A 14,387-nucleotide genomic window follows, 5' to 3' on the forward strand; every position below is an offset into this window, starting at 1 on the left:
ATGACATCATTCTGATCGCAAATCTGCAATAAATTGCCTACAGGGTACAATTTTCTTATACCCCAGTAGTGTTTGCAAAGTCTGGGGAATGCAGAGAAAACAGAGTTTGAATGCCCTAGGAAGCGATGGCGCTTGCAAATCACACTAAATGTAATTATGGCATTGCAAACTACAGTTATTTGCAAAGGCAAAGTTGACATTACACGTTTCATAGAAATTATTATCCTTCCCAAAACTCACCAGATCAATCTCCAATCACACTTTGATCGTGCTTTTGATTTAAACTGTGTTTTGTATCGTTAAAGGACACGAATTCTTATAAATGAGAAACTGACAAACAAAGTCGGTAAGAGATGGTGTATTATGAATCGAAGACGTGCGCTTTGGAACTGAGGGGCCGCGGTAAGAAAAATGAAGTGCGCCCTCTCTGTTTAGTTGGTACCCGCAGAAATTACCTGCGCACATTTTGAGACGTGCCAAGAAGCGGCCACGCATGTAATACCATTCTGTTTTGGTACAGTCGGGCTGGCGTGACGGTCATGGATTTCGGCTTTAAATTCGAATTGATTGTTCTCAGTTTTTGAAATTCTTATCACTTTTTAGCGTGGGATTTGCAGTACTGATGGCCCAGTCCGTGTATTTCTGCAGTCAGCAATGGATTCTGATGTAGGAGGTATCCGGGAGGACGCGAAATTAGAGGACATCGAATAACATTTCTGGAGTTCCACTTGCCGTTGTCGCGTCGCCCGGCCAAAGCAAGTCGTACCGCGTGAGAAAGAACCGTGTTGCGGTGTAAAGATTGTCATCGACCGCTTGGAGTTTACGTTTCACGCTTGAGAGTCGCTCAGTGGAGTCTTTGCCACTCTGCAACCATGGAAGTAAATGCGGAGAGAGATTGTAGTGTCCTTGGAGGCCTGTTTCAGACCATCATCAATGACATGAAAGTAAGTCAAGAACTTTTTGGGTTTGAAATTGAAGTACTAGACCTGCTAAAGAAATAATTTTGGACCCTCCGAGCATGCTCAGGTAGGAATTTGTTACAAAGTGGACAGCCTGACAATGACAGTGAAGTCCTTGCTGAAAGCGATTTAAACGTAAAGGAACTAGTTCTATATACGGACGCTACCCCCAGAACTGTGAGGTCCGCTCCGCTAGTGGAGCAGACATCGGACTACTCGACACCTCATGCACAAACCTTATGAAACTCATCTGAAAAATTCTAAGTATTTTGTAAGTAAACAATGTGGTTTTTACCCTTCTAAATTGAACTTTTCTTGACCCGTTTTTGCTTTGTGACGGCTAATAGGTCACTGTTGGAATAATTACTGGTGTCCGCATATGGAGCTCTTCCCAACAACAAACTCCTAATATTTTGATTTGTATATTTCAGGTCACTGTGGTAGTGAGCAAGCAGTTTGTAGGTCTAGCACTTTGTTTTTATTTGGTAAGGGGCCATCCATAATTTTCATCATTCTCATACATGTAAGTGTGCAAAAGGTGGACTTTTCACACACCCCCAAGTGTACGTGTACATCAGTGGGCAAAATATGATGAGGGGTGGAGTGCTGACAGATCTATTGATGGGTCATCGTTTTTCATATTCAGAAAAATTGTACACAAGGCCTTGGACCCCCCCAACGGTTTGCAAATGCACGCTCATGAAAATGATAAAAATTATGGACAGCGCCTAAGGGTTCGTATCCAGCCACCGCTACATTGTAAGTTGCTGTGCTAACTTGCCAACAAACTTAACAAAGTCCGTAGTTGTGTTTTCATGGAAGACCTGTCAACAGAATTTTTTCCCAAGTCTATTCTGCTTGGAAAAACAATAAAATTATTCAAATAAAACTTGTGTTAGGTGATACTTCAAAAATTGTTTTAAATCTAAAGAATCACGGCAGCAGGATGCAGAACTCTTTCCAAGGAAGGCTCATCACTTTCATCTCATCATGGTTATAACTTACGTGCATCAGTGCCTTTTCCACCCACTTTCCTAGTCCAGATTTAGACAGATATCTTCTAACAGTGTTTGATTTCAGAGACAGGGTTATTTAAATGAAACAGTTGAAAAAAAATTGGTTTAAAGAACAATAAGTGAAATAGCGGAGTACATGTTTTCCACAAGAATGTTTATTGAATATATAAAACGCCATATTTATCCCCGTTTCTCCCCGCTAGGACAATGAACAGCTTAGCATACACTGTGTAACATTATGCTGACACAGTTTAAACAATGCTTCAAATGCAGAACAGACAAACTGCTAGACTTACCACTGAGCCCTGTGGGATATCAGTCCTTTGTTGGTTTTGGAGGAGTACTCCAGAGGCAATGGCTGAATGGCAAACAGACAGGTGCAAGGCACCTGCTCAATAGATGGTCCATTGTCATCCCAAGTCACTAACCCACCTTTGTGCCCATTGTCATAAAAGTAACTGTTTGATCCCTGCCAGAATACCCTGTAGGTACATGTGCAGGGGCACACCTTTGATGTAGAACTTAACAAGATCCCTCTGGTCTGTTCTCTGTGCCTAATGTATCTTACTGCATGTACATGTGTGAAATTACGCTCTGAGCAACCACATACATACATGTGTGCTCAAGTCATCACTGTGTTTGTGATGAAGATCCCCCATGACCAACAAATCATTTGGAATAACTGAACATCCAACATTTGAGAAGCTTAAACCACGCTTTATTCTCATGCGGCACTGAACCTTGAAGTTAATTGCAACACGATTGTTCATCATTTTCAAGCTGTTCAGAAGGAAATCACTTTTTTCTCTCAGAAAGTACATGTACACGGATGCCATAGGGAAAAAAACGGTATGTAGCAGGCATCGTTTACAATCAAATGAGCGCCAGATTGCATCAATCAAAACGTCAAACCTCTAAAGGGGGGGTTCCGTTTAAACGTCTAGGAAAATCTGTAAACCGATTTGGAACTGTTTTCGTTGAAACCTGTAAATCTCCCACCCTTACATTAAACACACCTACATGTACATGTACATACAATGTATGTCAAAGCCCATTTGTTCCATTGTTGTGACCTTTAACATTGAATGTTATCAGTTTGATTTTGCAATTCAGTGGGGCAGACATAGACCTTGGCGAGCAAAATTTGCAGAACTCTGCATCCCTGTTGGCATGTCACCTTTTCAATGGTTGAGTTATCGTGCAGCAACACATTAGCAAATGGATGTTTGGTTCCCTGTCTCGACGCTTTTTCCCAATAAGGCATGTGTGATGTACGTCATGTACACATTACATGTACTTAATACAATCTATCCACAACTAAGAAAATGGCTGTGTAGTTGCAGCCTGTGCCGGTGAGAACGTCAGTGGGAAATTGTTTGCACTATGATTTCTCAGTACTTACTGAAAGGCTTATGTTATATGTTATTTACCTGCATGTCTTAATGATGATGATGTGGGAAAACGTCAAGATGTGGTAAAAGGATTACAATATGTCAGCTTCAAGGCTATGTTTATATCCCAGTGTGTAATTTTAGCACATTTTCTAGTTTTTCCCCCAAATTCTGTCATTTGAAAAAAATAATAATAAGTGGAAGGAAATTTGATTTCCTGGTCGACTAATCCTGGTTAATCCTGTGTGCATCAAAACAAGCCGAGATCTTAAAATAGCCGTCAGTTTGTTTTCCCAAGTCTTCAGTCCTCACACATTTGCACTTGTTTCCGTAGGGGGTTTTCTAGACAGATCTGTCCATCTGAGCCCTTGTTGTTTGTTCCTGGCTAAGATTGGCTGTTGACCTTGTAGTGACCTTAGCGGTCCAATTGCTGTGTTTCTCTCATAAGTGGAAGCAACATGGGGTCTTTCAAGCCTCTCGTTTAAACTGTACTCCTTTTTTGTATTGAGCAGGTTCGTAATTACATGTAAAACTTGTTTTGCTGGTGTCGCACCTGTAGGGAACACAACATCCAGTCGGAACCCATTTTAAACCGGGCCTTAAAATCCGCTTAAAATTAACCGTCCCAGATGAGATCATTCAAAGTTCTGAGATTTTCAAGTGATTTTTTTGCATTGAAGAAGAGCTTCAAGTATACATATCAGGCCTCACATATATCCATGTAGCTAAAATTTTGTTGCTGGATTTTCAATTTAGGTTCAGGAACGCTGCATCCATTACATGCATAGCTACAGGACACATATATAGTGTAGATAAAGCCAGAGGCAACGGGTCTAATTACTACCGCATAAAGATGTAATCAATTCTGATTGCTTCCTACCTGCTCTTATGTAATGTTAGGCATGCATGCACGTACATGGATTCTACCTGTCGTTGATAAAGAAAAAAGTCTGCTGATGGTTAACTTACAAATAGGTTTTTTTTTGAGTGGCCCGATGGCACTTGCTGTGCAGTAGGTGCGTTTTGCATACGTGAGTGTACATGTGTGGGAAAGGGCAAACATGGAGTTTACCTACCAAGCAATTAATTAGACACGGTGGGAAATACGACAGCCTCGTTGGAGGCAAGGCTAGGCTGGGATGAGAAGATAGCAGTTCTGCTGATCGTAATTTTGCTTGTAGCAATCCAGGAATGAAAGCGTGTTTTGAACGGGATACATGTATGGCCCTACACCGCAGGGAAAAAGCTGCAACTCGTATCGTGGTCACTACATGCGAACACCTTCCTTTCAGTTGTATACATAATATTTCATTGTGCCTTGCGGACTGAGTAACACGATACATGTATAAATATATGTGTGTAATTGATCACAAGGTACATTGTAACATGTATAATATGTGCATGGACTTCATATACAAGGGAAAAAATGAAGTATTAGTCCGCACGAATGTGACGCATTAGCCCATTTATGTTGGCCAGTCAAGGCTTACCTGAAGTGTTAAACGTTACCGACGGTCAGCATATGTATGACTACTGTACGCTTGCATTTAATTAACATAATACAAGACATGCAAGATGACATACTGTACATATACATACAGTTAGTGTACAAGTACTGTACATGTACGTTGAGTGTTGAACAATGTCTGTCGGTCTGCATTCTCGTCCATTAGCAAACCAGTACAGTGTACAGTACAGCATAATTATGGCTGGGGCTTGTTGACCACAAGAGGAATAAGACTATTGAAATTATGCACACCCTTCTCATTCCTCATAATAATTTTTCTCCTTTGCAGGCAGGATTTCAACTTGGAGATACGAGTGATTTTGTTTAGCTACTGGTAATCATGCACTCATGAAACTGAACTTTGAACAAATTGTGAGTCGTTTGGCATTTGGCACTGTGTGGCGTTTGTGTGAGTCATGATGAAATAACCATCTCCCTGCAAGTGCTGTTCTTGCCAAAGGGCCATTTCCAATCTGATTGGTCAAGTTCTGAATATCTGGGAAACTTGTCACTGTCTTTTCTGACCTTTTTATCTCGATGCTTGTCTGCAGGGTTCTGTTCCTGTCTGGGAAGACTTCACTAGCAAAGCTTCCAAACTACACACACAACTCAAGTAAGTTTGAAAAGGCTGCCCACACACCGTAGTACAGTAACTATAGTGAAACCTCCGTAAAAGTAGAGCTCTATGGATGCAACATTCTGCTTTTATTACAGGAATTTCTTTTAGTTTCAATCCTTTGTTCTTCATTCTTTTAATTCCTTGTAATACAAAGTTCCAGTTATAACAAGGTAATCTGCAAAATTCGAAGGACCTCTTGTATCGTCAAGGCTCAACTGTACGTATAAGAGGTAAAGAAGTCTTAGCCAGAAACCTGGCGGACGGCAAACACTTTGAGGCTGTTAAATTAACGGCACAATGTACGAGAGGTGTTTTATACCCGAATCATTACAAAAGCTTTCATAGAGTTTTGTAACTGTACCCCAAAGAGCGCGGCACCAACAAAACTGATTTGCCTGGTATATATTTTCTCTGTGTTTTTTGATACTAGTTTCGTGCAAAAAGACCACAAGATATGCTGGAATGTCAGCAGTTGCGTAAATGCGTTCGGGATTATTTTTATCCGGACATATTACTTTTACAGGACCACGATAGTTGCTGTGAGTGCATTCTTAGAAGCCTTTCAGCGCATTGCGGATATAGCCACCAACTCCAGAGGTAAGAATCTTACAAAAATGTCACAGCTAGATGACAGAATAGTCAAAGCAGAAGTGTTGAAGTGTTTTGTTTGTGAAAATGAAATGCAGTTAATCATGAAATAAACACATCAAGCTCTAAATGTCATTTTAGAAAAATAACTAGGTCTTCAAATAAATAGTTCGGTTCGTTTGCAGTTTACTTTGCAGTTTCAATTTATCATTTAAAAAAAAAAAGCTGTTGTTTATGTTAATTAAAGAGGAAAATGTCCCAACCCCGTGTAATGAACGCTTTACCTAATGCACCCTGAGCGCAGCATGCAGATGGAATGCGTAATGACCGAGACTGGCGGCAGGGTGTCACTGCACGTGGCTGGAGTAATGAAATCCTGTCACTCGTTGAGCGTGATTCGTGCCCCATGTCACATCTCAATATTGTTGGCCCTCCTGCCCGGGGCCGAGCGGGCGCTACTAGCCCTCCAGAGATGCCGTCCACCTTGGTAACTCCTTCATCAGCTGCTATTTTACTGACTGATGTCTGAATTGGGAACATCTTTGAATTGGATTGCTACATGTGGCATGAGTTACATCTACTGTACGTCGAACAAATGCTAAGCAGTGCATCGGTTGTATTGCCACACGACCTGCTGACCCAGAAGTCTATTTTAAAAGCATTTCAGTTGAGTCAGAAGTGTCACATGAAGAAGATGCACAGAATGGCCACAGCTGACCTAGTTCTGGCTTAGCATTTCTTGGACAATTTTTTTCACTTCCAATAAAATATCTGTGTATGTCTGGAATTTGTTACAATGTACATTTTGAAAATTTCATCCTTTTGTTATATGCTTCAAATCTGAGAAGAAATTGGCCTTGAAATACCTCGTACTTCTTTCAGATGTGGAACAGAAAGATAAATATGTACACATCACAATACAGGGAAAGGGTTGTCGATGGACCTTTAAAAAGTAACTCTCTAGAGTTATAAAGAAAGGTGATTTCAAGAACAAGTGGGTAAATAAATAGCACAATAGACATATGCCAGGTTTCATGCTAACCTGAGATCCAGACAGTACAAAAATAACACTGTCATCAGAACCTGAATATTTAGAATTTAAGCTTTCACTGGCGAGGGAGCTGGTACCCTGCTCTGATGTCACTCCCTTCGTTGCAACTCACAATTGTTCTCCCGCACGCGTTACCAGCCACCAAAAGACATCAGCCTGACCTGACGAAAAGAATGATTAATTTAGGGTTTGAGATTTATGATCGTTATGTCTTCATGACAGCGTGGTCGATCACAGTGTTTATTTGGAAAAGCAACCAGCCCCCCCCATCTGGAAACGTACTGACCCGTCCAGCACCACCAACTCCGCAGGGAGGAAAATTGTGCCTACCACTTCCTCCCAATTTTATTATTATAATTTTTGGGAGCTTTATAAACACGCTGTCATTTTGCTATCTCCTTTAAGGTTTATGGTCTTTTTGCGTTTGCCTGTCATAAACATCAGCATACGCATGTTTGGACAATTTTAAACAAAAGCTATTGCGAGCTGCATTGTTTATGAATTACCGGAACATGAGTCATTCTACAGGTTTAACATAATTCATAACATTTGAACTCAGGCCAGTGCAGCTTCTAGGTACGGAATATTTTTAGGCGTCATCAAAATTGGCACGAGATGGTCTATCGCATCAAATTCAGTTGCCCTCTGTGACGGTAAGAAGGCTCTTGGCGATCCCATTGGACAGTCGTCAGTGACGCTACTCTGAAACATTTGCCTGAATTGACATGTCTCTGAAAAGCAATTGCCATCCAATCTTCGCACTTTGCAATCCTTACTGACCTGATTTCTGATGTGAACGATGTGAATTCTGTTCAAAAACAGGCCCTGTTTGGGGATTGGACTCGTCTTGTTTGCCAAAAATTTTTCAGATGAATTTGCTTTCAGAGCCAGCACATTTCTAGAGGAGAGTTTAAGTGGTGTTTTGCCCGGGAGCTTGCATGCTGCACAGCCTACTTAGTGAGCTGGGCACTTTTGTGCCCACTGGAATTGATTTACCGGTAACACCACAGGAAACAGTAACCACTTGGAGCAAAATGAAACTGCAATTTGCAGTGAATTTTTCTTCAAGCTCAGCCTTCCGTTCTCTCGCTGTGCACCTGTTTTTATTCAAAGTGTTGTTTGCGTAAGATAGATATTTTTCCCCTCAAGTTTCCATTGTTGTGCATGCTCAGAAAAATCCCCTGAAGAATTTTAAATCCTCTAGGTTGCTGACAGCAAACACACACACACAAGTCCTTGGCTCAGTGAAAACAGTGATAGAGAGAGACCTCTTTGCTGCTGAGAGCCCCTTGGGTTGCTGAAATCATGAAACAAGCAAAAAATCAAACAAACATTGTACCTGGACTGCTAAAATGTACATGTACAGTACATGTACCCAGTACAGTGTTCATGTACATGTACCCAATACCCAGTGCAGTGTACATGTACATGTACCCAGTAAAGTGTGCATGTACCCAGTGCAGTGTACATGTACATGTACCCAGTACAGTGTACATGTATGTACCCAGTACAGTGTGCATGTACCCAGTGCAGTGTGTATGTACCCAGTACAGTGTTCATGTACATGTACCCAATACCCAGTGCAGTGTACATGTACATGTACCCAGTAAAGTGTGCATGTACCCAGTGCAGTGTGTATGTACCCAGTACAGTGTTCATGTACATGTACCCAATACCCAGTGCAGTGTGTATGTACCCAGTGCAGTGTACATGTAAATGTATGTACCCAGTACACTGTGCATGTACATGTATCTCAAAGCAGCATCTGTATACGTGTGGTAAATGTGTACATGTCCATGTATTGGGTCAACGTACGAGTTGTATTTAATACAGACACTATTTCCAAATCGCGAGATATTAGATGTCTGTTTGTTCTGGCTGTTGAATTTTGTTGTTTTTGGCAGGCTTTGCTCTTCGGTAGCTTGGGGATGTACTGATATATACATGTACATGAAGCAGGACACAGTGCACAGCAACTTGAAGACCGTGCACAGCAGGTTGAAGACGATTCAGCTAAGTTCACATCCAAGAGTGTATTTGGATACAATCAATACACATCACCATTTATATCCATCGGTGATTCATTAGTGAAAGTACTGTTTGTGTGGGTTATCGAAACTGGAAACCAATGCGTGATACCAGTGGAAGTTATTGAGGAGGTGAGGCGGCCCTATGGTTTCCTGTTCCCTGTAGTGGTCACCAGCTCCCTGTAATGGGCATTCCAGCTGCATCATGGGATATATTGATTTGGAGGTAATTGCGTGATCCTCAGTGGCCTAATTTGACCAGAAGCAAGAGTGTTCCGTTGGAGGAAAACCTCATTATGAGTATACACCTTGCCGATAGATCTGTCTTAGGCATCATACATATACCAGCACTGTATGCGCACAGAGTGCATTGTGCGATTTCCACTCAGAAATGACAAGAAGCTGTAAGCACATTTCCGCTGTTCTCACAACAGACCCTGGGTCAGACAGCTGTACTGCAACTGTTTTTTCCCAACATTGAACTGCAGTTTATGAAGCAGTTCCCATCCTGTGTTTTTGTATTGCGTTGTCTTATGACTCATGGCCCGGATCAGGGCCGGACTCGTCACTCTTTTGTTTGCTGTTACCTGTGCTAAGACTCCAGCCACAATGATGTCCGCAACTCAGATGAGACCAGCCAAGTTGTCTAAAAATTGGACCAAGTTTGGGCTTGAACTATAGTCCGACCATCAGTCGTTTGTGTTCTACCAGTAACAAGGGGCCTTCATGGCAAAGTCCCACTCAAACAACGGAGTCTAACCATTTTGTGGAATCGTTGCTCTCATTTTGCCTTTGGCTGCAACTCTCATTGTGTACATGGTCAATGACATCTCCTACAATTCATTTCAGTGGCTCCCCCGTATTAATAAATGATATTGGCTATTGACAACCAGCGGTGTGACCATGCCCTAGGGACGGTTTGCAATTGGTCAACTACAAGTAGATGGTCCAAAGCGTCCATTGATTGGTCGAAGTGTGGTTAACTATAATCATTGCTCGAACATTCCCCAGAAGTTTGAAATCTCACACATGGCACAAATTTGACAGCAAATTGCCTAATCATCCCTGTTTTGAAACACTGTTTTCGACTGATCTTCCTGAAATCAAATTTATGTATTTTAGTCACGTATTGGACTTGCTGTCAAAGTAAGTCACTCGAAATTACTCAGTCTCAAAACTTGTGTACATGTACATGCTTATAAGTAACATGGCTCCGATGTACAGAACCCTGAGTGAAGCTCAAGGTCTCAGGACTTGATCGTAGGTCCACCGAATTGTATACTCATTTCAATTTGTGGATTGTTTTCAAGATACTTGAGTCAACAGACCAGGTAGAGCGGGCTGTTTGTGATCCTTGGATTTATGGAAGCGTTTCTGTGGTATCCCACACAAGGTCCAACGCAGAGGCTGATAGACACTTGAATTGAACTGTCACTCGGAGTGGCTTTACGGCTGCCAAATACCTATGAGCCTCAGCAGATGCCAGCCCACACAATTGCTGGCAAGAAAATCCCAAGCCTTCGTGCCACTGCCAAGCCAGTGAGATCAACATATTGAAGTTGCTATGTAAGTTTTTAGTGTCATGGCGCTAAATCGGGGGATAATCTTGCCTAAAGCCCGCTTTTCAATTCCTAAGAACGGTTCCAGTCACAAACATACTCGTGTCATTCAGGGCACCGGCGTGAGGAGAAGAACACAAGTAATGTACATTACCGAGTTCTAACCGCTGGCTTTGTTAGAAATGTTTCAGCAGATTTTTCCTTTCAAAAATCCCGTGATGGATTTGCACGACCGACTCCTGTGGCTTTGAAGTCTGTGTTTAGACACTGGCTCAATAATTGGTTATTTTGGCTGGGTTTGTGCCGTCCATGTCCTTGTACAGTTCGTTTGCTCAGTTGGGCTCTGACAATGAAAAATTGGTCCGCAGTCTCACCCTGCTGTAGATATTCATGCAGTGAAATTGGCCCACTCAGGGACAATTATCCAGGTTGGTTGAATTTTGAAAAGCAACCGTTGGTAATAAGTTGGTGCAGGTCCTACGACGACATTGTAATACCTTTCATGTTGTCGTGGTGTTGGGCCTTGAATTCAAGAGAACAGGCTTTGGAGATACTGTTTTGTGCAGAGATTCATTACAAAAGACACAAAGAGTCAAGTTTCTGCAATGAGGCTTCTTTTCTGTAATTTACCAGTGAAAAGTCCAAGCAGTATTAACCCTAACTCCCCAGAGTGATTTACTGGGAACCATACCCATTCACACAAATTCCAACATCATATGGTAAACTGTGCACAAAAACTGTTGGACTCTGTTTATTTTGGGTATGCCTGAACCCATGTTAAAGCACAAGCAGTTTAGAGGTACAGTACCCAGCGCCACAAATTCACACACTTTACCAGCGTTCAGTTCTGTGTGGTTAGAGAAGGTTAGTGTAAATGTCAAGTATAGGCCCAATGTGTCAATAATCACAGGATCTGTGTATGTGCCGGGCTCATTTTTTCGTTCTCAACACCTGTTTTAAGCTATGCATTATGTATGCACATGTTATGAGTAGGTCTGTATATCTGTGGATTTGTCAACATGTACATGTATGTAACCCCTGCCTCCACCTCCACAAATGTTGTAAAATAAACACAGAGCTGCCTGAGTGAAAGATGATGTACATGTATGGACCAAAGGCTTGTGGACGTGAGACCCCAAGCAGCGGTAATTAAGGCTCACTTCAAAACACCTCTAACCTTCTGGGTTGAGCTCTGAAGTGACTCATCCAAGGGTAATGTTTGGCCAGTTTCTTTCCAGGATTAACTCATTAAACCAGTCTTCTTGTTGATTCTTGTCTTTAATCTCTCTACTATCGCTGAGATCTAAGGGAGCTGCTCCATGGGCCAGATCGAAACCACACTCATGAATCATCAGAGGGGCTTTAAAATGTTTCTGTTTAAGTAAAGACCAGGAACAAATAAACTCAGCTATTAAAGCCACAAACAGGTAGTTTGTCTATTGAAACATCGATTCCCTCTTGAACTTATCCCAAGTTCCCCTGTCAGTCCAATCTCCAGCAAATTAATTTGGGCAAATTGAACCTGGCGCGATGCTTCATGTTCAGCCTCGTTTTTGTCAGAGACACCTGTTCTGTTACTCCGATGTAAACATACTCGCAGCAAACATGGAAACTAAGAAATTACAGTTTCAAGTACCCATTGGCCTGTCAGTACGCAGCACACACAACGTATGCATGGTTTTCTGTGCGTGACCTCTCTTTGCATATTTAATGAGCACGAAGAGGGTAAGGAATTCAATGGATTTCTCATCTTTTACTCATGGCACCGGGTACCTTGTAACTAGACACTGTACATACATGTACAAATAGAATTCAGAGTACATGCGATAAGGTATTAAGTACACATTGAGTCTTTCTCTTTTTATTCTATGAAGTAATATCCTTGCAATTTTATTCATTGGTTTAAAACTCGGGAAAAAAACTGAGCAGTTTGTGCTTCAATATTTCCCTGAATATGCTCGAACATCAAAACAAATGCTTTCCGCATGAGATATACAAAACTGTGTGTTCCTGAAGGTTCTTTCCATCAAAAAAATTGTAATCTTTGTGTCTTTATGCGGCCATTGGAATTCTTGATACTGTGTATTTTTTCAAGAATCCAGATTCCGCAGGTCATTGGCCAATATTCATGTAGCAAAATGGTGATTAGTTTTTCTCCATGTTACACGATACTAAAGCACAGATGGGTATTGCCCGAACAAAACGTAACCGGCGCCAGCTAACAAAGTACCAGTTGAAGTGAACGTAATTTGCAGCTGCCAAGGGCAGAGCCCTTTTGTGAGATTTATTCTTGAAAGAAAAGAGCATGTCCCCTCAACATGTGCTGTTTGGTCGATTATGCAGAAAGAGTGCAGAGAGCAGCCGCATTTGTCTGAAGTGGCGAGCGATAAAAATGCTTGGTTCCTATCACAAAGGATGAACATTTGAAGTATGTCAGAATTCTTGCATTTTTCATTCACTGAACTTTTTACAGACGGTGTAACATCCCCTTGGTATTGTCTTACTGTCTGAAATTAGTCCATTTTAAACAGTGGATCAGTTCTCAATCTTAAAATGGGCCTGACAAGCGCAAGAATTTTCAAGTCCCCTAATTAACCCCCCTCCCAAATTAGGGCCTTTTCTTTTAGTGATTTTGGAAAGCAAAATGAATTTGAGCCCACACATGGCATAGGTCATTGTCACTGAAGAATAACACACACGCACACCGGTAGCAGTACCAGCATCTCTGTGAACTGAAGTCATTACTCGGGTCATGACTCAGGAATAAAGTGTTACGTAACTCACTCAGTCGTCGTTTCCGTGCGTTGATCTTTTCAAGACCGGCTTAGCTCAATTAAGTCACACAAGACTCGACTTACACAAGTACAGTACTCTAATTGACTTAATTTGCATATCCCACCCTGTTCCAATTTCATTATGAACTTCGTGCTCTGTAATTTTTTGTCCCCAGATAAGTTTTAAGTTTGTGGTGTCATTTTAATGAATTGAATGGTTTTGAAGTACCTTTAATTTTTAAAGTGTACTTGAAGTACATGTTTATCGTTTTTATTTCCTTAATATTATGTATACCCTGCACGTGTTTTGGTTTTCCAAAGCGTGTCCCGGGTTATTTGAACATTTTTTCATTTTTAATGGAGAATGATTCAGAAAAGTAGATGTGTATTTATAATCCAGGCAATTATAGGCCTGCGTATTTTACTCAACACCTGTGTTGAGCTGTGCTAAGGAACAAAGATGGCTGACTCATTATCTCTGACACACTTCTCTCCAAGGACTTCTGGGAAGCATCTATTGGCAGATGACCTTCTTTGCAGTTTTGTGCACATTTCGTCGAACTGACAGAAGGTGGTGACAGTCAACCTGTCCCTGTCACATTCCCCGAGATGGGACAAAGGCATTTTTTGTTCGCGTCTGACACTTTCACTTTGTGGAGCAGGAAGTGGATTCTTTGCCGGCCTTTGAGTTTGTGCCTCTCCCACAATGGCGGAGTCGGCCACTTTGTGGATAGAAAAAAAAAGCACATCACACAGAGAGAACCAGGAGATAAATTTCCCTTTATCGCCCAGTGCGTGGGTTCCCGCTGCGGAGCCATTTAATATGCATATGCCTGCAGGATGATAAGTGGAATTGCTATCGGAATGAAGCCGTTTGCCCTCTGTCCCAAGATGTC

At 41.7% G+C, this 14,387-nt stretch overlaps 1 protein-coding gene across 2 annotated transcripts in view; it reads left to right on the forward strand.

The window, feature by feature from the left end:
- Positions 1 to 486: 486 nt before the first annotated feature.
- Positions 487 to 14,387, forward strand: part of LOC110974858 (uncharacterized) — a 51,305-nt gene continuing 37,404 nt past the window's right edge. For both annotated transcript variants that reach the window (XM_087137554.1, XM_022226767.2), the window contains exons 1-3: positions 487 to 944; positions 5,425 to 5,486; positions 6,016 to 6,089. In XM_087137554.1, the coding sequence (XP_086993680.1) occupies positions 873 to 944; positions 5,425 to 5,486; positions 6,016 to 6,089 (208 nt within the window). In that variant the 5' untranslated portion in view covers positions 487 to 872. The remainder of the gene's footprint in view (positions 945 to 5,424; positions 5,487 to 6,015; positions 6,090 to 14,387) is intronic.

Source organism: Acanthaster planci, linkage group LG06 (assembly GCF_054643075.1).
Source record: "Acanthaster planci isolate LZ-2023a linkage group LG06, COTS_SCS, whole genome shotgun sequence".
Lineage (NCBI taxonomy): Eukaryota > Metazoa > Echinodermata > Asteroidea > Valvatida > Acanthasteridae > Acanthaster > Acanthaster planci.